This window comes from Marmota marmota, unplaced genomic scaffold, assembly GCF_001458135.2.
Source record: "Marmota marmota marmota unplaced genomic scaffold, marMar, whole genome shotgun sequence".
NCBI classification, from domain to species: domain Eukaryota; kingdom Metazoa; phylum Chordata; class Mammalia; order Rodentia; family Sciuridae; genus Marmota; species Marmota marmota.
The window spans coordinates 12,878,475-12,903,071 of NW_026000019.1; the positions used below are offsets into that span (position 1 = coordinate 12,878,475).

General features: G+C 33.0%; 1 protein-coding gene across 1 annotated transcript in view; it reads right to left on the reverse strand.

Annotated features, from left to right (window-relative positions):
- The window catches only part of Xpr1 (xenotropic and polytropic retrovirus receptor 1), a 172,470-nt gene that overhangs the window by 62,885 nt on the left and 84,988 nt on the right, over positions 1-24,597 (reverse strand). Inside the window, exons 3-6 of the mRNA XM_015491740.2 lie at positions 16,903-17,004; positions 4,924-5,147; positions 2,055-2,204; positions 1,703-1,786 (exon numbers count right to left, since the gene is read on the reverse strand). Of these exons, the coding sequence (XP_015347226.1) occupies positions 1,703-1,786; positions 2,055-2,204; positions 4,924-5,147; positions 16,903-17,004 (560 nt within the window). The remainder of the gene's footprint in view (positions 1-1,702; positions 1,787-2,054; positions 2,205-4,923; positions 5,148-16,902; positions 17,005-24,597) is intronic.

Here is a 24,597-nt window from a genome sequence, read left to right on the forward strand (position 1 = left end):
TTTTTTTTTTTTTTTTTGGTATCAGAGATTGAACCCAGGCAGGGGTACTTCACTACTGAGCCATATCCCCAGCCCATTTTTATTTTTTATTTTGAGACAGGATCTCACTAAGTTACTTAGTAGGGTCTCGCTAAGTTGCTGAGGCTGGCTTTGAACTTGCCAAACTCCTGCCTCAGCCTCCCAAGCTACTGGGATTACAAGTGTGTGCCACTATGATTGGCTCACACTCTTGATTAATGCAGTTTTAATAATAAGCTCTGATACAAGGTAGGTAGTGTGATCTTCTAACTTATTTGTTTCAAAGTTGTGTTGGCTGTTCTAGGTTCCCTGAATATCCATATGTACTTTAAAACTAGCTTGCCAATTTTTATATGCATACACAAAAAATGCCGCCTGCTAAACTTTTTAAGCTGAATTGTTGGTATCTATAAATCAATTTAGGAAATAACATCTTAAAAAAACTGGGTATACCCATTAAATCTACATAAACATGATGTTTCTAATTTAGGTTGACAATGTTTTATAGTTTTCAATATAAGGATCTTTTACATCTTTTGTTAGAATTCCTCCAAAATATTTTCTATTTTGATGATATTATAAATAGAATTATTTAAAAAGTTTTGGTTTTGTAATTTTTTTTTTTTTTTTTTTTTTTTTTGGTATTGGGGATTGAACTCAGGGGCAATTGACCACTGAGCCATATCCCCAGCCCTATTTTGTATTTTATTTATAGACAGGGTCTCACTGATCTGCTTAGTGCCTCGCCATTGCTGAGGCTGGCTTTGAATTAGTGATCCTCTTGCCTCAGCCTCCCAAGCCACTGGGATTACAGGTGTGCTCCACCACACCCAGTGATTTGTAACTATTCTTCCTAATTCACAGATGTACAACTGATTTTTTTTTTTTGTAAATTGATACTGTATTCTGTAATCCTGATGAACTCTCTTATTGATTCTAATAGCTATTTTATAGATTCACTGGATTTTTTACATGGGGAAAATTTACACTGGATTTTTTACTGGCAAAACAAACAAACAACAAAAACCCAATTCACTAGTTTCACTTCTTCCTATCTATATAGAAACACATAATGTAAAATATGTGTTTCTATATAAAAATCTGAATGCCTTTTATTTCTTTTTCTTGCCATATCACATTGGCTAAGTCAGTACAATGTTGGATTAAAAGTAGTAAGAGTAAATATGTATTTTTATTTCTAGTCTTGGGGAGTAAGTTCTTGGTGTTATACCACTAAGTTTGATAGTAACTCTAGGTTTTTTCATAGATATCTTTTATTAGATTTTGGAAGTTTTTTCTGTTATTAGTTCAATTCCACTCTGGTCACAGAAGATACCTTGTATCAGTTAAATTCTTTTAAATTTATTAAGACTTGTTTTTGATACAGACATGTTTCATTATCTAAACCTTCCATACCATCAAAAAAATCTCATCTTAATGGTTTAATGAGACCAAGAAGTTCACATGTTAATAAGAGTAAACAAGAGAAGGAGTACAGAATAACAGAAAAGCCGGAAGGAATTTAAATTTGTCATGAAGCAAAAGCTGACATCTAGTTGTTTAAAAACTTGAACAACAATAGTAACAACTATTTATAAGTTTTGGCTCAAAAAAATGTAAGGTAATAATGCCTGTTAACAACCAGATTGTGCTGATTATTAAACAAGCAGAAGCAAATACTAACCTGAGCAGCTCCCAAAGGGGGGACACGTAAACGCTTCATAGCCTTTTGTCTGTCACCATCTTCAAGTTCATTGGTCACTACAGCCTAAAGAAACAAATTATTAAATTTCAACACAAGTTATTCTATACTTTAGTAATGCATAGATAATTCTGTACCATTCTTATAAACTATATTTTGATAACCTCTTGATTAATGTACACTGACATATAGCAAAAGAAGACAAATCACAAGTAAGACTATACATATCCAAAGCTAACAACTATTTACAAAAGAATAGAAACGCAGACCTCTTTCTTTCAAGTAAGACATGAATGTTATTGAAAACGAGTTTAAAAAGGTAGGATTATTATACCTCAGTTTCAGAGATGAGCTGGTTGATTTTTTTGCATGTATAAAATGGAGCCACTTCTACATGAGCCACTCGCCAATCTGCTCCACGAGAAGTTTCCAGGATCTTGTCATGCTTTTTAAGGATTTTTCTAAACCCTGTAAAATTCAAATTCTACAGAAAAAAAAAAAAAAAATCAGAAATACAACTGTAATTCTTCACCATCAAAAAAGATGAAAAATAAAAATCACTAAGCACTGACAGAGGTGACTGGATAAAGATTGAGTACCCAGGGAGATAGCAATGTTTTCATAAAAGTACTAACTACTAAAATGATAAGATTCTTCTGTCTTATTTCACTCACTCATTTCAAAGTAGTATGTTATTAGTCACACAAAGAGATACTGAACTACCAACAATTTCCCTTCCAAGTAAATTAAAGACCTAAACTGAAAACATTTTTAAAAATAGTTTTCTTTAGTTGTAGATGGACACAATGACTTTATTTTTAGTTATTTATTTTTATGTGGTGCTGAAGATTGAACCCAGAGCCTCACACATGCTAGGTGAGTGCTCCACCACTGAGCCACAACCCCAGCCCAACATTTTTACTTTCATATTTTTTATATACAACTATTGTCAAATTAGCTTAATTATGTTACTTTACTGCTTCGGTCAAAAATATTTTCAGAAAATGCTTTTTATTTATTATGCTCAGAACACATTTATTTAGTACTTTGCTTTTTGAAGGACTGGTATAGAAGTACATTTTCTCTTCTATCAGGTAACCCATGTAAGCACGTGCAAGGAAAATGGATGCTCATTTAGTTTGCTCAACTTTCCTTTTCCTTTCATTTATCTCAGATTGGGGATAGGAATGCAAAAGTCAGTAGGAAGGAAGAAATGAACTCAGTTGATAGTGCAGAAATTGAGGAAAAAATAGTATAAAAATAGTATAAACACTAAACTTTTCCACATTTTCAAATTCTGTTGTTGTTTGCCCATTGTTTGAAAAAGCTAGAAATCATGGATTTCTAAGGCTAGATCTATAAACTAAACATCTCTCAAATCTGATGATTACACACTTCATTAATAAAAAAGAATGAGCACATACTCCAAAATAAGCTCTGCTTTCGTATTTTTAAGATTTTTTTTCCCTCTCAGGCTGGGAGTGTAACTCAGTGGTAAAGTGCTTACCTAGTACTTGTGAGGCCTTGGGTTCAATTCCTACCACTGGAAAAAAAATTTTTTTCTTACCATATTTTACTGTTTGATATTAAACTCTCCTTGGGGTACACATATTATAACTTGGACACTGCTTTTAATTTCCCCTTTTCCCTGATTCTCAAAATAAATGTACTCTTATAGCATAGAAACCCCCAAAGAATAGAGACGAGAGCAGAACTTTCATGATTAACAATTACTTTTGTTTTCCCAAGAAGCTTTTTTAAAATTTCCCAAACAAAAGTTGCTGGAAAAAATTGATACAACAAAATTTAACAGGGTATTTTCCTGAAACATAAAAGCATGTTAAGGAACTATGAAATACTGTTTTTATAACATATGGGAAAGTACTTTGTTTCTTTTAAAGGTTAAGTTATGAACTATAAATTTAAAAATTAAAATTAAGTTATAAAGCTATGGATAAAGTTTCAAAACAAAGGAGTTTATCATTATACATATTTTATTTCTTTTCTACTGTTATTTTCCAATTGAGTTCTTCTTTAAATGATAAAATATTAAATCATCAAAGAAGGTAGAATGATGAGGGGGCAAGTTAGAAATAAGTATATGCATTAATGACAGATTACTATAAATATGGGACTTTAATTATTTTTTATTTTAAAATTTGAATTCTTATCTCAGGCAATACTTTTGTTGAACTATCTTTACTTTTTACGTGTTATACCATCCTATGATGGTCTTAACCACTCAATACAATAATCACAAGACTAAAATGAAAAACAAATAGTACGTACACCAGATCTAATTAGATGCATTTGCTTATTTAGAAGTTTATAATTGAAAACAGATTTTTAAAATAATATATTTTATTTTTTAGTTGTAGATGGACACAATGTCTTTATTTTATTTTTATGTGGTGCTGAGAATTGAACCCAGGGCCTTGCATGTGCTAGGTGAGCACTCTACCGCTGAGCCACAACCCTAGCCCTGAAAACAGATTTTTTGTTCAATAATCTTTTATAATTTAACTATGTGAACAAACTTATAAAAAATTATAAATGAATAAATGCTCTGTATTTCCATAATTTAGCATACTTGGAAGTTCAATTTTTTTCAGACAGGTTTTTAAAATATTAAGTGATCTAACAGCCGAGATGTTCAGTCTCAACACATCTGCTGTGACTTAATTCCTCTCTTTAGATTTTTTCTTTTAATATGGTTATACTGAAGTCTGTGAACAATAAAATTGAAAGGATTCTGTTAGTGGCAATCTGAAAAAGTCAAGATCTTTTGTTTTATTAGTGCTAATTGCAGGAATGTTAACTGTTCAAATTTTTTTGTGGAAATTTTGCTATTGGTTAGTAGGAACATAAATGCTCTTACATAGCCCAAAATGGTTAGATAGATACTACCAGAACTGCTTTAAAGAATAGAGCGTAAACTGTTAGTCCCTGAGTCAAGGGATAACCCCTCATGTAGAATGCTTTTTAGAAAATTAATGTTCAAAAATACAAGTCTTTCCTACCATTTTTTTGCTCCATGGTTTTTAGTCAATAAGGACATCTAAAATCCCAATAAGAACATCAAGAATAAATGTATGCTAATGACTTTCCTTTTTGGATTGACTCATTGATATAGTTCAAGATAGTTCTATTAGAATTTCTCATTTACTTAAAAATACAATTCTCCAAGATGAGAATCTAAGTACCTGATAGTTCTGCAGCAGGATAAGACTGAGGTAGAACTCGCTGAAGGCCAGTTTAAGGTCTTTAATATTCCTATGTTGGACACGCTCTTCATGGGACAGGTGGAAGACTGGCTTTCTGCGTTGTCGCAGTGTAGTAACACCAGTACTTTCTTTCTGGGCATCCAGTGATGACTGAAGCTCATTCTGAAGTGTAGCAAATCTACGCTGAGCCTCTGCGAGTTTCTCTATTAGAAATAAAACAGAATTGTCAAATCAGTTAAGGTAAATATTTGATAATAAGAGTTCTCACTGGCTTATGAAGTTTTATTAATAATTATAATTTGCTTTCCTAGAATTTCTAGAGGAAAAATGTTACATGTAATATTTAGAACTGGATAGAAAAAATATTTTAATGTAATATATTTTTCATTCTACCCCATAATTCCCTTCAAACAAAAATGCTAGTACCCTTTCTTTATACAGATGAAGAATAAAATGTAAAGAGTTACTAAGAGTCAGAATTCAGAATGGTACCTCCATTCTGAAATTTGAAAAACAGTTTGACTGATCTCAAAAAGTAAAACAGAATTACGATATGATTTAGCAATTCCACTTCTAGGTATATTACCTAAGAAAACGGAAAACATACACTGAAACAAACAAATACACAAACTTGCATTCACAATAGCCCAAAGTGGAAACAATCCAAATGTCCATTAATTGATGAAAGGATAAACAAAATGAAGTGTGTGCACGTGCACACAAACACACACACACAGTCTCTCACAGGAATATCAGCCAAAATGAGTACTAATTCATGTTATGTTGGGTAAACCTTGAAGATATGCTGTGAAAGAAGCCAGACACAAAATATCACATATTGTATTATTCCATTTATATGAAATGTCCAGAACACAGAAATTCATAGACAGAATATAGATTAGTGATTGCCAGTGGCTTGGGGACAAGGATATTGGGAAATGACTGCTACCAGGTATGTAGCATCTTTTGGGGATGATGAAAATATTTTGGAATTAGATCATGGGGATGGTTGTATATCCTTGTGAATAAAAATAAAACCACTGATTTATACATTTTAAAAGAATATCTTAATTTTAAAAAACTAATATGAAATGTTTCTGGTTGTACAGTTTAGTGGAGAAACAGGATTAGAATTTGGGACTTTAGGTTTTTAATCTTGTATTTCCTACCATGTATTATTACTTCTCTAAAGCAGGTATTCTAGGAAAAGACCAAAACTAAAAAATTATGTGTTTAAAAAAATTAGGTATATCTGGATGTATGTGCTTATACAGTTGTCCCTCAGTATCCCTCAGTATTTACTTCCAAGGACATACTGGAAATGACTGTGGGGAAATGATTGTGGTACCCCAAATCTGTAGATGCTCAAGTATCATTTAAAATGGTATAGTATTTGCATATAACATACAATTTATTTCCCAAGTACTTTCTTTCTTTGCAGTGCTGAGCATTGAACCAAGGGCCTCATACATGCGAGGCAAGCTCTTTACCACTGAGCTATATCCTCAGTCCTCTCCCATAATATAAAGTGTCTCTAGATTACTTGTAAAAGCTAATACAATGTAAATTATTCATTATACTGTATTTTATTTAGGAAATAAGAAAAATGTCTGTACATATTCAGTACAGATGCTATTTTCTCCAAATATTTACCTATTTATAGCTACATATCTAAAATATTTAATTTAAAAAATATATATTTCTTTTTGCAGTGCTGGACATTGAACCCAGAGCTGCACTTATGCTAGGCAAGCATTCTACCACTAAGCTACACCCCCAGCCCTCCTAAATATTTTGGACTTATAATTGGTTGGTTAAATTCATAGATGCAAACCCACTGACGTGGAAGGTCAACTGTATTTAAAAATAATACTCTGGGGGGGGGGAAAAAACAGAAAAACAAACAATTACAGCAATTAAGAATAAAACTCTGTAACTTTACTTCCAAGGACATACCGGAAATAGGTAAATGTGGTTTCAAATCTTTGACTCATTAACTAGTCAATTTTAGTCTAGAGATTTTTTTTTTCAATTTTTCTACTCCTTTCATAGGTGAAAGAGAGAATGCTAACTCCCTCATAAAATGGTTGCAAAAATGAAAAATGACAAGGAACTTAGCACTCAGTAAATAATGATGTTAATGATTATGTAATAAAAAGCATTATTTATGACTCCTTTCTCAAGTTCTTCCCTTCCTTTTTTTTTACTGTTATATGATCTTGTCTTACCCTAATCTTTAGTACTGTTGTCTTGTCTGGCATTGCTTCTTTATTATTCATTGCTCTCTTTCTTTCAGTATCTTTCCTTTTTTTGGGGCAGTACTGGGGATTGACCAGGCCTCACATGGGCTAATAATAATAAGCAAGCCTTATCCACTATCATGGTATTCCACGTAGTCTTGCTTTTAAAGAAACTATTTACATAGCAAAGGCAACAAAGCCATGAGTTCATACCCATGGAATAAACTAGTCACAGAAGAACTTATTTCTCATGTTAATGTCTGTATGTGACAACCCAAAGCCAATGTCATACTGAACAGAGAAAAACTGAAAACGTTTCCTCTATAATCAGGAATAAGATAAGGATGTTAACTCTCAACTCTCCTAATCAATACAGTTTTGAAACACAAACCAGACCAATCAGACAACACAGAAGCAAATTAAAGGGATGTGAACAGGAAAAGAAGTCAAATTCTCTGTTTGTTGGTGACATGATTTTATACCTCAAGGACCCAAAAAAGTCCATCAGAAGACTTCTAGATTTGACAAATTCAGCAAAGTAGGAAGATACCAAATCGACATACAAAAATCAATAGCTTTCTTGTACTCCAACCATGAATCTGTCAAAAACTAAATCAAAACTACTCCATTCATAGTAGCCTCAAAAAAAAACAAAACAAAACAAAACAAAAACCTTAGGAATAAATCTAAGAAAGTGAAAGATCTCTATGAAAAGTATTATAAAACAGCAAAGAAATAAATTCAAGATGACCTTAGAAGATGGAAAGACCTACCATGTTCATGGATAGGCAGAATTACTACTGTCACAAAGGCCATATTATCAAAAGCAATCTATAGATTCAATGCAATCCCTATCAAAATACCAATGACATTATTCACAAAACCAGAGGGGAAAATCCTCCTAAAACTTATAGAGAAGAACAAAAGATCTAGAATAGCCAAAGTAATCCTGAGTAGCAAGAGTGAGACTGATCTCCAATTATACTACAGAGATAATAAATATAGCATGCTACTGGCATAAAAACAGATGCAAAGATGAATGGAAGAGACTAGAAGACAGAAAAATCCAGAGTCATCTGATCCTCGACAGAGATGCCAAAAGCATACACTGGAGAAAAAATAGCCCTGTGCTGGGAAGACTGTATGTAGAAGAATGAAACTAGATCCCTACCTCTCATACTGTACAAAAATTGACTCAAAGTGGAGTAAAGACCTAGGAATTGCAACAGAAACAGTGTAACTTCTAGAAGAAAACATAACTCCAATATACTGGCACAGGTAATGACCTCCTTAATAACTCCTGAAGTTCAAAAAATAAGTCGACAATCAATAAGTGGGATGGCATTAAAATAAAAAGCTTCTGCACAACAAAAAAAATTTAAAAAAATAGTGTGAAAATCAAATAATAATAAAAAAAGGAATCAACAGCATGAAGAAAGAATATATAGAACAGAACAAATTCTTTGCCACCTACTCTTCCTACAGGTGATTAGTAACAAGAATATATAAAAAACTCAAAAAGCTTAACCCCCCCCCAAAAAAACTAATAACCAACTCAGTAAATGGGCAAAAGATCTAAAAAGACATTTCTCAAAAGAAGACATACAAAACTGGGGAGATGCAAATTAAAAAACCTTGAGATTTCATCAATGGCAATCATCAAGAATCTAAATAATGAAAATTGTTGGCAAAAATGTGGGAAAAAGTATGGTAGTTTATACATTGCTGGTGGAATTGCAAATTAGTACAATTAGTTTGGAAAGCAATATGGAGATTTCTCAAAAGAACAGTAATGAGACCAAAATATGACCTAGCTATACCACTCCTCAGTATTTATCCAAAAGAATTAAAATCAGCATACTATAGTGATACATGCACAACAATGTTTATAGCAGCACAATCCTCAATAGTCAAGTTATAGGTATCCATCAGTAGACAATTAGATAAGGAAAATGTGTTATATATACACAATGGAGTTCTACTCAGTCATAAAGAATGATATTAGGGGCTGGGTTGTGGCTCAGTGGTAGAGTGCTTGTCTGTCATGTGTGAGGTACTGGGTTTGATCCTCAGCACCACACAAAAAGCTATTGTGTACACCTACAACTTAAAAAAAAAAAAAAAAAATTTCTTTTTGCCAGGTCCCCAGCCCTTAAAAAAAATAATAATAAATAAGAGATTAATGCTTTAATGGAGGTGGCTGTGGTAAAGATTTTCTCCCAATCTGTAGGCTTTCTCCTCACTTTATTGTTTCCTTTGCTAAAGGAAAAAAAAAAAGCTTTTTAACTTGAATCCATCCCATTTACTAATTCTTGATTTTACTTCTTGAGCTTTAAGAGTCTTGTTAAGGAAGTCAGATCCTAGGCCAACATGGTGAAGATTTGGGCCTATTTTTTCTTCTATTAGGTGCAGGGTCTCTTGTTCTAGTGCCTAAGTCTTTGATCCACTTTGAGTTGACTTTTGTGTAGGGTGAGAGATAGAGGTTTAATTTCATTTTGTGACATACGGATTTCCAATTTTGCCAGCACAATTTATTGAACAGACTATCTTTCCTCCAGTGAATGTTTTTGGCACCTTTGTCTAGTATGGCACCTTTTTTTCTAGTATGACATAACCATATTTATGTGGGTTTGTCTCTGTGTCCTCTATTTTGTACCACTGTACCACAAGTCTATTTTGGTGCCAATACCATGCTGTTTTTATTACTATACCTCTGTAGTATAGTTATGATGCCTCCTGCTTCACTTTTCTTGCTAAAGATTGCTTTAGGTATTCTGGGTCTCTTATTTTTTCCAAATAAATTTCATGATTGCTTTTTCTAATTCTATGAAGAGTGTCACTGGGATTTTAATAGGAATTGCATTAAATCTGTATAATGCTTTTGGTAGTATGGCCATTTTGACAATATTAATTCTGCCAATCCAGGAACATGGGAGATCTTTCCATCTTCTGAGGTTTTCTTCAATTTCTTTTTTTAGTGTTCTATAGTTTTCATGGTAGAGGTTTCACCTCTTTTGTTAGATTGATTCCCAGGTTTTTTTTTTTTTTTTTTTAAGGCTATTGTGAATGGAGTAGTTTTCCTAATTTCTCTTCCAGGGGATTCTTTGCTGATGTATATGAATGTGTTTGATTTATGATTATTGATTTTTATCCTGCTATATTGCTGAATTCATTTATTAGTTCTAGAAGTTTTCTGGTGGAATTTTTTGGATCTTCCAGACATAGAATCATGTCATCAGCAAATAGTGATAGTTTGAGTTCTTCTTTACCTATTTGTATCCCTTTAATTTCTTTCTTCTGTCTAATTGCTCTGGCTAGAGTTTCAAGGATGATGTTGAATAGAAGTGGTGACAGAGGACATACTTGTCTTGTTCCAGTTTTTAGCGGGAATGCTTTCAATTTTTCTCTATTTAGAATGATGCTGGCCTTGGGTTTAGCAATATATAGCTTTTACAATGTTGAGGTATGTTCCTACTATCCCTAGTTTTTCTAGTGTTTTGAACATGAAGATGTGGTGTATTTTGTCAAATGCTTTTTCTGCATCTATTGAGATGATCATATGGTTCTTGTTTTTAAGTCCATTTATTGATTTCCATATATTGAACCAACCCTGCATCCCTGAGATGAATCCCACTTGATCATGGCACACTATTTTTTTAATGTGTTTTTGTATGCGATTTACCAGAATTTTATTGAGAATTTTTGCATCTGTGTTCATCAGGGATTTTGGTCCAAAGTTTTCTTTCCTTGATGGTCTTTGTCTGGTTTTGGTATCAGGGTGATATTAGCCTCATAGACTGAGTTTGGAAGGGTTCCCTCCTTTTCTATTTCATGGAATACTTTAAGGAGTCTTGGTGTTAATTCTTCTTTGAAAGCCAATCCCACAAAACCAAAGGCGGAATGGTTTCTCTAATATGCAAATGCTAATTCACAATAAGGTTGGGAGCACTAGGGAAGAATAGCATACCTTAGATTAGGTAGAGGGAAGTGATGGGAGGGGAAGAAAGGGGATGTGGGGATAGGAAAGATAGTAGAATAAAACAGACATTATTACTGTATGTATATATGTGACTGCATGACCCGTATGATTCTGCAACATGTACACTCAGAAAAATTAGAAATTATATCCCATCTATGTATATCAAAGTGTATAAATGCATTCTACTGTTATGTATAACTAATTAAAACAAAAAAAATTAAAAAGAATGAATTCATGTCATTTGCTGGTAAATGGATATAATTTGAGAATATCATGCTTAAGTGAAATAAGCTAGACTCAGAAAGTCAAAGGTTGGGTATTTTCTCTCATATATGGAACCTAGAGAGAAAGAATAAAAAGGGGGCTCTCATGAAAACAGAAGGGAGATCAGCAAAGGCAGAGACCAAGGGGGAAAGGGAGGAAGGAAAAGAAAGAGTAAGAAGTAGGAAATGAAGTTGGCCAAATAGTTCTATGTGCATGTAAGAATATATCACAATTCATCCCAATTTTATATAACTCTAATGTACCAATTAAACAAATAAATAAACAGAAGGAAGACTGATAGAGTAGAGGAAGATGATTAGGAGAAGGGATGAGGGAAAGGAAAAAGAATGTACTGCGGAGTGAAATGGAGTAAACCATGTTACATGTGTTTATGAATATATCAAAATGAACCCAACTATTATGTTTAACCATAATGCACTAAAAAAAGTTAACCAACCTTACCTGTTCTTTGCTTTTAGAAAACAGTTATTTCAGAATTACAAGCTATTTTCTGAAGAGCAAAGCTATTATATTTTTAAGCAAGTAAAAAATAATTCTTTATAAAATAAAGTTAGTGTCTAAGAATACTTTTATTACTTGTCTACTAGTCTTGCAATGTTATTATCTTGCTGATTCAATTTACGGACTTCAGTGTTGAAGCCTATAAGAATGTTCACCTATCACAGATGATTCAAGATAGTTAATCTTGTTATATTACAAGCAATGTTTATACTGCTTTCATCTGAAATTCTTACCACTTGATACTCTACAACTCAAATACCAAATATACCAAGAAGACTTCTTAGTCACAGATTAGTAATGTTTCTACCACAAAGGCTCCCCTCCTTTTAAAATTCCCTGCTCCTCTGGTGGTATTCAAATACTAAAATACTTTATCTATTAAGATAAATAAATGCCCAATCCTTATTAACCAACAACATAATAAAAAAAACAATAACTTATATCAGGTTTCCTGAATATTGACTGAATATAGCCTTTGACTCTTAACAAGCGGAATCCCAGAGGGTTAGGATCATTTTGCTCATTTTATAAGCAAGCACATGGAGGCCTAGGGAGTTTAAATAGTAAACTTCTTCTAAAGAAAAAAAAACAACATAAGATTCAAAAATTCAAATTGTAATAGGTAGATAATGACAGGTACTTTCATTCAGTTTTGTTTGGCTTTTTTGAGTGTGATTAGAAACAGAAACAATAAAATGTAATTTAGAGGAACATATATCACTTAAAAACTGATCATTTTTAGATATAAATAATTTGGTAGATGTAAGTGGATGGAGGTAAGTTAATATTATCCCTATATTATTTATTATCCTTATATTATTTATAGTTTTTCATGTGCCCTAGAGTCTGAAGATTACAGTCTACAAGACAATCTCCCTTAGAGAAAGCAGCTAAATAAGAAGCAAAATGATACTGTTTACATCAAGTGCCAAACTCTATTTCTGTCAATCATGTCTTCATATTACCCATTACTTCCTGACCTGGCAAAAAGTCAGTCTGTAGACTATCCATTTATACCTACTCTGATGACATCAAGAGATATGCCCCAATAGCCCTGCCAATACACACAAAAATGTAATACATCACAGCATCCAAATTTTTAATAGCTAGCCTAAAATTATTTTTAAGAAGTGGCCTAGTCTAAGACACCATTTTTCAAATTGAGTGTTACAACCCGTTATAGGGTCATAAAACCAAATTAGTGAATCATAACCACATTTAAAAAAATAAAACAGAAAAGTATGAAAAACAATATATTGCAAGTAGTAAGGGTAAGTATCTTTTCATGAAAAATATTTAAATTATTTAAATATATTGCATACTCACAAATATAAATGCACATAAACATACATAAAACGCATTTGAATATATGTACTGAATCATAACATGGATGTATTTTATTTTACCTCAAAATATAAAAATTATATAGTGCTAAAAATAAACATTCTTTGTAAACCAAGAGGCATTATCTATAATTTGCGATATAAATCATCCATTTAGAAGTAGGATCAGAGATCCTTCCCAAAAAACAGCACAGTAAAAGAAAAATGCTAATCCAGGAGTGCTCAACCAGTGAGCCACATCCCCTTCCCTTTTTGTATTTGGAGACAGGGTCTCACTGAGTTGTTTGGGGCCCAGCTAAGTTATGGAGGCTGGCTTTGAACTTGTGATCTTCCTGCCTTAGCCTCCCCAGCCTCTGGGATTACAGGCCCTTGTGTCACCAAGCCTCCAATAGCCTTTTCTTAATTTAAACACTCTTTCCAATGCAAATACCTATTGTTTTAGTCATTTCTTCTTCTGCCTATCATTCCTGCCCTCATTCTCTAAGGCTGGTTCCTCCTCCTTATCCTTTTACCTCCTAATTGTGGAAATTATTTGTCCTTGGAACATTGCAATTCCTTCTGCATATTTTTCCTTGTAGAAAACCTATCTATTTGCAAATAATATTTCTATTTTGTCTTCTATTTTGCTTCCCTAGGTATTTGGAATGTAGCAAAACAGACATGCATACATACCACAGCTTTTCATGGCTCTCTTTGCACTAGTTGTTCCCTTTGACTAGGAAGTAGCCTAGCCGTAAATGAAAAATAATTATGAGGATACAGAGTGAAAAAATTTGCTTGTTTACTTTTGTTTAAAGGGAGTGACTTGCTAAGAAGACCAAATCAGTAAAAAGAGGAGTTTAAATAGATTTATATTGAATCATTCTCAGAGGAAATCATTACTAGAGCAAAGTCTTAGAGTTGTAATTCAGTCAGTAGATATAAAGATCAGCTATAAAATAAAGAGGGACAGCTATTCTACAAAGATTAGAGAAAATTACATAAGGATGAGAATGTTTATAGGTACTTGGGGGAAAGGTGGTATACATATTCATGATATTATCCATCAATAGAAGTTGATGTCCTTCATTTATATTTGCAATGTGGGGGGTATAATGAGCATGATGAAGAAGATAGTGGAGTTAAAGAATTAAGAAGACCATTTATGTACAATGTGTCAAAATGCATTCTATATAACTAATTAGAACAAATTTTTAAAAAATTAAAAAACAACAACAACAACTAAGGAGAGAACCTGAGGTATAGCTCAGGTAGAGTGCTTGCCTGCCATGTTCAAGGCCCTGGAATCACTCTTAGCACCACCAAAAATAATGACGATAATAATAACAATGATGACAATTCAGGAGAATGGGTTAAGGTTTATAAAAACACATGGAAAAGAATACTAAGTAGGATTCACAGGCAGTTTTGAGGACACAGTTAAGGGTGCAACAATGAATTTATAGTGGTTCCAATTTGTTCTCCTGTTTTCCTAAGCAGTTCTAGAAGTAGGCATGAAAAAGGCAAAGGTTATAATGGTCTAGTTTTGCTAGGCATATGCAATATAAAGCAATGAGGGTAAAAGGATTAAAAACACAAGGGACAAAATGGCTAAAATGATTGATGAGAAGGAATTAATTCTGGGAGGGGCATAATTGACTAGAAAAAAATGAAGGAGTTAAAGAAGTTGAGTTCTATGAGACTGAAAAACAGATGCTAAAGGAACAGGAGGATTTAATATTTTAAAGCAGAGCAATTCTGGGCAATGGGTGTGGCTATGGGAGTATATAGCCAAAGTAGAGTGGAACTAAATATGGATTGGAAGTCAAGAGTCTGAAGTTTTCAATGAGCAACCAAAAAAATCAACAGATGTAAATGTAGGAACAGCTCAGAGTAGAAAGCTCTATAAAATAATGAATGCTTAGAAGATCCATTTTTGTACAAATATGCAGAAATACTGATTTAGAACAACAATGGTAGCTAAAAGAATGCTGGACTTAGCTTTTTGTGTTTTGGCAGGTTCTTGTTACTGCCATTTCATAATCTCTCTCCATGTCCCCTCTCCCACTATGTCATAAAAGAATAATCAGCCTGCTTTGAAAGGGCTGCCAAGAAAGGACACCTGAGTAAGATGCTTCCAGAAGTTGTAGACAAGCTAGGGAAAAAAAAAAAAATCATCCTCTGAAAAAGAAACTAGTAAAGGCATGAAACTATTCATCCTTTGACTAATCCATACTAGTATTTGGTTTATGATTATACGTGTTAAGATTATGGTATTTCCAAAGTTTTTGCCAAGAGATGAGGGTATATTCTCAATAATCATGGCTGATATAAAATTTAAATCTCTTCTAATTTAATAATATATTAAATAGCATTGATATAATTTGCATATTAAATACCAAAAAAGCAACTTTATAGCTTGATATCATAAAATATAGAGCAAAATTTATTTATCCATTGCTATGATTTGAATATAGCAAAGCAGGCTGAAGATTAATGTCCCCTCCAAAACTCATGTTGAAGATTAATCCCTACTGTGTGGGGGGAGAACTTAATCCAACTATGGTATTTAGAGGTGGGTCCTTCATTAAGTGGTTAGGAATAGACGAAGTCTTCAGTTGAGCCCTTGTGATTGAATACTAGTGACTTTAAAAGAAGGAGAAAGACTAGAAGACACATACACGTGCATGTTCCCCATTTCTTGCCATGGATTATTCTGCATTGCTGTGAAACAATGCCAGCAAAGCCATCAACAGTCATGGCTCCTTAACCTTGGATCTCTAGAATCATTAGCTAAAATAAACTATTTTCTTGAAAAATTAGTCATGGTATCACCGTTCTTAGCAATAGAAAACAGACTAAGAATTCATTACTGCTTAAAGCATGGAGATATTATACCCAATAGGTATTCTAGTTATTAGGGTATAAACTCAGCAATATAGGGATTACATGTAAATTTTTTCCCAGAGTCTGGATGAAATGGCCCTATGAATCTAACTCACTTTTTTTTCTGATTCTGTACTAATGAAACCATCTGATCATCACCTAGGTTTCACAGGAATTATGATGTTTAAGGCAATACTCTCTAGAGTTTTAAAAATTTTTCATCATAAAGATATTGTTTTACTAATCCATATTATGTACCTTGCAATATATATACAAGTGAAATTTTAAAGGGTCAGACATAAGTACGTAGAAGTTCTAACATTTTCTTCCAACATTCCAATGGCATCTTGTAGACAGCACTCTGGAGACCAGTGCTCTAGAGAGATAGGGATGAGTGTTCTAGGCAATGGAAAAGGCAAAAAACTGACATAAGTGATAATCTAGAACTGTGCTAACTCAGCTCTGTGTAATATGATAAAATCATTCAGCACTGTGTAAAACGATAAGATGATTTTCAAAGGTCCTGAAATCTATACAACTACAAGAGAATCTAGGCAATGGACAAATAAAACTTTAACACTGAGGAACCAGATGAGTCCTGTTCCAGCTAAACAAAATATTCCTTTATTGCAATACAACAAAGAAAGCAAGTCTCAACCAAACAATATAGACATGGAAGTTTAAAAAGTGCTTATAGAATCTCTCCCCTCCCTAGCAACAGAAATTATCTTTTGTAACTACTCACCTGAATAAAATGTGTTGATTTTGGCAAGTTCTTTTTCACAGGTTTGGAAAAATTTTTCTTCAAACTTGGCAAAATACCTCTTTACTGTGTCCTCATCTGTAACTGAAAGGCAAGAAAAACTACTGAATATAATGTCAGAAGGCCAACTTGGAAAACTAGAAAAATAAAAATTTACATCCTAACTTTCTTAGTCTTTAAAATGGCGACTATATATGTATTATCAGAGAAAATGAATTGTAAATTATATTAAGAAGAGAATAATCAAATGTCTTTTCACAGGAATACAACCCTTAAGTTGAATGAGACTAAATCTCTACTACAATAAAATTTTTAATGTTGAAGAAAAGTATTCTAAGATGTCAGAAGAGGAAGAAACATCTATAGAAAGAGATAATCTGAGTCTGAGTAGGATTCATTCAGCAAGAAAGTAAATTAATTATTTCAGGGAAGAAAAAATATAACAGCAAAGCATGAAGACATAAATGCATGGTATGTTTCTGGAAAAAATTGATTTTGTTCTATGTTAAATTGCTACCTAGTCTTTGTACCTCAGCTTCATGAAACACAGAAAAAAAGTGTAGACTACTCAGTGTAAATTAGATGCTCCAAAGTATCAGGAGCTTGATAAGTAACATAAAGGAGTTGAGCAAATAGATACGGCAAGTGTAGTGATAAATGGTAACTGACACCTTCAGGATAAGGAGTGGTATGGAGTCTGGCAAACTAGAAAGTACACGTCTGTCTAATTGCTGCCATGTGGTGATATGGGGCCCACTTTGTCAGATCTTCCAATTTTTTAGGAGACACTATTAGTTCAGATATTTTTAAAACACTGTGTGGGTCAATCAATATGTTTCTGCAGCACTGATCCAATTTGTGTTGTCTTACTGAATACTGTTATGGTCTAGATCTTGAATGCCATTCCCTCACCCCCTGACAAATAATTCATGTGTTGAAGGCTTGGTCCCTAGCTGATGGCGTTATTGGGAAGTGATGGAAGCTTTAGGAGGTGGTGCCTACTTGGAGGAAGTAGACTATTGAGAGGGTGGTCCTTAAAGGGTATATTGGGTCCCCAGCCACTTTTTTTTCTCTCTCTGCTTCCTGGCCACTATGAGGTATACAACTTTGCTCTACCATGCACTCCCCACTATGATGTTTTGCCTTGCCACTGACCCACAAACAATGGAGCTAAGTGACCATGGACTGAAACCTCAAAAACTGTAAGCCCAAATAAATCTTTCTTCCTTTAAATTGATTTTCTCGGGTATTATGGCATATTAATGGAAACCTGACTAAAACAAATATCAATCTACTAAATCCCAAAGTACAAAATACATGTAGCTTCAGGATTCCTAAGAACAAAAGGGTATATTTCTTCCCCCAGTGAGATTCAAATAGACTCTCCAGATGGTAATCATAATATAGAACTACCTTATTTCTGGATCTCTTGGAGTACTCTAAGCTTGAAATATGTAGAAAACAGGTTCCTTTCTCTTCCCCTCGTCTCCCAAATCTTAATGTAATCCCAGAACTCTTAAATAATGACCTGAGAACAAGGGAAATGGTATTTCCCTAAATAACATGCGATATACACATACATACAAATTCATAGTACTACAGATATTTTAAAGAAAAACAAAAGCTTTAAATAAATTCTAAAAACATATCAAATATATTTGTTAAAAAATTAACATTGTCTAAAATTTTTATGTATACAAGTCAACTTCTCTAGACATGGAGAAAATGCTTTAGATCTGAGCACATAAAGCAGGATATTCTATTGATTTTACAGGGAAAAGGGGGGGATGGCCACTTTTATGTTTTTCATGAAACTTAATAATTTGGATATAATAATGAAATCAATTAGCTGCTGAAGGCCACTGAGAATTACTTTCTTAAAGCATAAAACAGGCCCCAGCTTTCTAAAACAGCTGACCTTGAGTTAAGGAAGCTCCATGGTAACAGATGTGGCACATATTATAACAGCATCTAGCTATAGCTGATTTAAAACAAGAAGAGTTACGATTATTTTACTTAATTACCTCCTTTTTCATTTTAATTTTGTTTCCTATTGTTAAGACAATTCAAAATCAAAAACATGGGCTTGTTCAAAATAATATATTTTGCTTTCCTATTAACAGGCAACTTTCATTAATATAAAGTGACTAAATTAAGTTGTTCAGCAAAATGATTTAAATATAGTTTCTGTTCTTGAAATAATTTTAATATAAGTCATTTATATAGAGGCTGCATATTCAGCAACATATACTATATAAAATGCTACTAAGAACTTAGAAATAAAACATGTAAAACAAAACATGTATTAAAGTGGGACCATTCTACCCATGAATCAGTTTCCTACAATTTCATTTCCTCACTTTAGAGATTTTTTTTATCTAAAATGCCAACAGTCTGTTATATAGTTTCCTAGTTCATATACAACTTAATAGCCACAAATTAGAAGATGGTATTGTAATGTTAAAATAACCCAAAGAAATAAAAGCTGTGAGAAAAGAGGAAGAAAATCACAAATAAAAACAGCAAGGATTGTATAACTAATTACTACAAATTTAAAAGACGAAAACCAGTAAGGATAGCTGTGCAAAATAAATTAAATGAATAATAGTGTTCTTTATCCTCTCAGATTTCAAAAGACCTAGTCAACTACTAAAACCGAAAGTATACTATTGGTAAAGGAATTAGCAAAATACAACAGAAAAAAATAAAGTCCAGAAATAGATCTACATACATATGGAAATTTAGATTAAGATAAAGGGGCTTCAAGTCAGTGAGAAAGGAATGGATTTTAAACGGAGAGGTTATTTTTAACACTACACAAAATACAAAAACCATGAAAGGAATGACTCATACTTTCACAAAATAAAAAGTCTTCATTCCACAACATACTATAAGCAAAATTAAAAGAGACAGGGAAAACATAATCTGCAACTTTTAAAATAAAGGATTCATATACAAAATATATTTTAAAAATTCTTACAAATCAGTATTAAAAAAGACATTCAAGTTCATAAGAAAAATGGGCAAATTACAGCAATTCATAGAAAAAGAAATAAAAGGCCAACAATGAAAGGAGGCTCAACATTCAAATGTCATACAGATGCAACTTTTAAAAAATGAAATACAATTTTTCAACCTCAGACTAGAAACACTTCAAAACAGTGTTATCATTTTGGCAAAGATGAGGGTAAATGAACATTCTCACTCCCTGTCAACAGATAAATGAATTTGTAAAGTCCTTTATGAAGGCAATTTGGCAATAGCTATCAAAATTTTCAGTATGTTCAATCCCAGATGTAGGAAACATATTCTAAAGGAATTTTTGCACAAACAAAATCAAGGATGTTCATAGGCCATTATTTTTTTTCAAGTGATAAAACAAACTGATGTCCAGTAAAAGGGGGGTTGGTTAAACAAATCATGATAATATTACATAACACAATAGTCATTACACCATAGTAATCATTTAAATAAGTGACATACATACATCCTGGCATGTATGAAAGAATCTCCACAACACACTGTGGTGGAAAAAAATTTAAGTAACAGAATAAATATATATATATATATATATAGCATGATTCCATTTATAAAAAAATATGGTTATAAATATTCATCTATACATTCATAGAAAGAAGATTGGAAAGAGGCATAGCAAAATGCTAATTGAGGTTACTTCCCTTGACAAAGAAGTATAAAAGGGATTCTCAAGTTTTGCTATCTACAATTATTGTATTGCTTATAATTAAGAGGTATTCATGAATACAGATAAATCACTTGTATAAATAAATGGTCTTATATGTTAGAAGAAGAAAAAAAAACACATGTCACATCCAACCTCTACATTATACATAGTAAAAGCTAACCAGCATAGCTAGTTAAAATGACTGTATCAGAATCTAGAGGTATTTAGAATGATTATACCGTCCATTCCAGTTATGGGAAGTTGGTAGAAGGCTGACTTATAGAATATAAACTTCTGTTATAGAATGCTTTCAAAAATATACCTACTGAACAATGTAGGAAAACATTAACTCTGAATTGGAGAATCAAAGAATTTCAGAGTTCAAAATCTAGTATAATGTCCTTATTTTGTAGGTGAAAAAAACTGAGGTGTAGATAGCCTACTATGAGAGAGGATTCCTCCCTCCAACAATAACAATATACATTTCATAGAAAATCCCTCTATTTTCTTATAATAAAATAAAAAAACTATCTACATATCAACTAAATGAAAGTGACCACTGAGTGTTATATGGGTTTTATGGCTTGAATATATGCCTCCTCCAAATTCATATGTTGAAATCCTGATGCTCACTGTGACTGTATTTAAAGACAGGGCCTTAAAAAAAACATGGTATGGATATCTTGCTATTAAGCAAAGAAACAAAATTTTAAATAATTCACTGCTTAAAAAAAAAAAAGACAGGGCCTTTAAAGAAGTAATTAAGATTAAATAAGACCTTAAGGTTGGGCTGGGGATGTGGCTCAAGCAGTAGCGCGCTCGCCTGGCATGCGTGCGGCCTGTGTTAGATCCTCAGCACCACATACAAACAAAGATGTTGTGTCCGCCGAAAACTAAAAAATAAATATTAAAAAATTCTCTCTCTCTCTCATTCTCTCACTCAAAAAAAAAAAAAAAATGAGTACCTGACTTGTAGCATGTACTCAATTAAAATTAAAAAAAAAAAAAAATTTTTTTTTTAAAAAGACCTTAAGGTTAATGGGGCCCTAATCCAATAAGTCTGGTGTCCTTATAGGAAAAGGAAGAGACACTTGAGTCCTCCCTCCCTCATTACATACAGAAGAAAGGCTACGTAAGGACACAAGTCTGCAAAAGTCAGGAAGAGAGGCCTTACCAGAAGCCAACCCCACCAAGCATGGACTTCAAATCTCCAAACATTGAAAAAGTAAAATTTCTCTTGTTTAAAACATCCCACCTGGGGCTGAGGTTGCAGCTCAGAGGTAGAGTGCTCACCTAGCTCCCGTGAGGCACTGGGTTCAATCCTCAGCACCACATATAAATAAAATAAAGGTATTGTATCCACTTACAACTAAAAAAAAATTGAAAAAAAAAATCCAGCCTGTGGTATATTTTTATGGCAGCCTGAGCAGACTAATACAATAAGCTAAATATGTCAACCATTAGTCACTAAAGTCACAAAAGACTAATTCTAGTTCAAAGAGAATTAGTGTTTAAGTACAAATGTTAGCAAGATACAGTAACAACAAGAACAGCATCAACAGAAAAAGGGAAGACAAAAGGGTGAAAAAAAAAATCCAGAATTGGTGAAGAATTATTCAGAGAACACTGTCAGAGAGATCCCTTTCCTGAGTTAAGTAGACATGAATTCAATCAATTATACTAAAGGGGGAGGGGAGAGCAGGAGGGAATACCAGAATGAGAAACAGACATTGATTTTTTTGTCATTTGTATTGTGGTCTTATCTTCACCTCACATTTATGGATGACAATTTTTTTCTCATCCATCCCCCTAAATGACTATGTTAATAGAAATTACTTAAGAGCACCAATCAGGGCAAAATACTGCTACTGCATAGTAATCACCACCAAGTGCTTTTTACAGCAACTTTCAGGAATATTTTAACTTTTAATAACATAAATGTCACCTAACCTTGTCATGTAATCTCTAAGTTAGATAAAAATGAAGTCTATTAAGATTTAAACCCAATTAAGATTTAATGCAATTGCTCTTTCTGCAGCATAGCTTGTTGATGATGGAAATACCAAATACTGTATTATTTGCAACAAAAGTTAAACTTCCGCTGCTATACACTAACTCAGAAATTTTGATTTTTCATTAACTTGACTGATTAAAAATTTATGTAAATTAAAATAAAATAAAATAAAATCTCCATTAAAGCTGATTCATAGTGGGATAGGGAGCGGGAGCATGAAAGGAATAGACGAACTCTAGATAGGGCAGAGAGGTTGGAAGGGAAGGGAGGGGGCATGGGGCTATTAAAAATGGTGGAATGTGATGATCATTAATATCCAAAGTACAGGTATGAAAACACGAATTGGTGTGAATATACTATGGATACAACCAGAGATATGAAAAATTGTGCTCTATATGTGTAATAAGAATTGTAATGCATTCTGCTGTCATATATTAAAAAAAACTCCATTAACTCCATTACGTATGTGATGTTACATTCAAATTTTTTGACTAGTCTCAATTTCCTTAATTTCCAGATCTATGAGATATTGAGGGTAGAATTATGTCTATTTTATTTTTATAGATCCTATACTCAACATAATGTCTTGCACACAGTATGTGCTCCAAGATGGACATGGTGTTGCATACCTATAATCCCAGCGACTCAGGAAGCTGAGGCAAAAGAATCCCAAATTTGAAGTCTGCCTAGGCAACAGAGCAAGATCCTGTCTCAAAATAAAATTAAAAAGGGCCCAGAGGCAGAAAGCTCCTGGGTTCAATCTCCAGTATTACCAAAAAGCAATCATCAAACACAGTATGTGCTCTATACACTTGTTTTTTAAACTGCAAATTTGATATAATATTTGTGAAAAGTATGATTTATTAAAGTGAAAAAATCCAGCAATTCAACAGTCATATACAAAAAAACTGAAGATGGATCTCTATCATACCATATATAGAAATTTAGTCAAAATGTATCAAAGACGTAATGAAACAGCAAAAATTATGAAACTCTTAGAAGAAAACACAAGCATAAATCTTCCTGACCTTTGACAAGGCAATGGTTTCTTAGATATGACACCAAAAGCACAATCAATAAAAGAAAAAATAATCAATAAACTGGACTTCTCAAAATAAAAAAAGCTTGCCTGTTTAAAAAGGCAATATCAAGGGGTTCGGGATGTGACTCAAGTGGTAGCATGCTCGCCTGGCATGCGTGAGGCACTGGATTCGATCCTCAGCACCACATAAAAATAAAATAAAGATATTGTGTCCACCTAAAACTAAAAAATAAACATTTTTTTAAAAAGGCAATATCAAAAGAAAAAAGAGTGTCAGAATGGAAGAAAATATTGTCAAACCACATAGCTGTTAAGGCTCTAGTAGTTAGATTATATAAAGAATTCTCAACAATAAAAAGAAAACCGTTTTCAAAACAGGTGAAGGATCTGAGTAGTCATTTCTCCTAAGAAGATACACAAAAGCCAATAAACACATGAAAATATTTCAACATCATTAGTCACTAGTGATATGCCAATCAATGCTGCAATGAGATGCTTACTTCATATCCAGTAGCATAGCTATGATAAAGGCAGGAAAACAATAAAAAATGTTGGTAAGGAAATGAAGACATTGGAACCCTAAAATATTGCTAATGAGAATGTAAAATGGTACAGCAACTTTGCAAAACAGTTTGGCAGTTCCCCGCAACAGTTAAATATAGAGTTACCACAGAATTCAGTAATTACACTTCCAGGTATATATACCAAAAGAAGTAAAACCATAAGTTTACAGAAAAACTCATATCAATGTTCATGGCAGCATTATTTAAATAGCCCCAAAATGGAAACAACCCAAATATCTATCAAAATGTGGCATATTTATACAATGAAATATTATTCAGCCATATAAGCAAGGACATACGTAAAATGCTACACTGCAGATAAGCCTTGTAGAGAAAAAATGGGAAAGCCCTACATTACAAAGGCTGCATATTA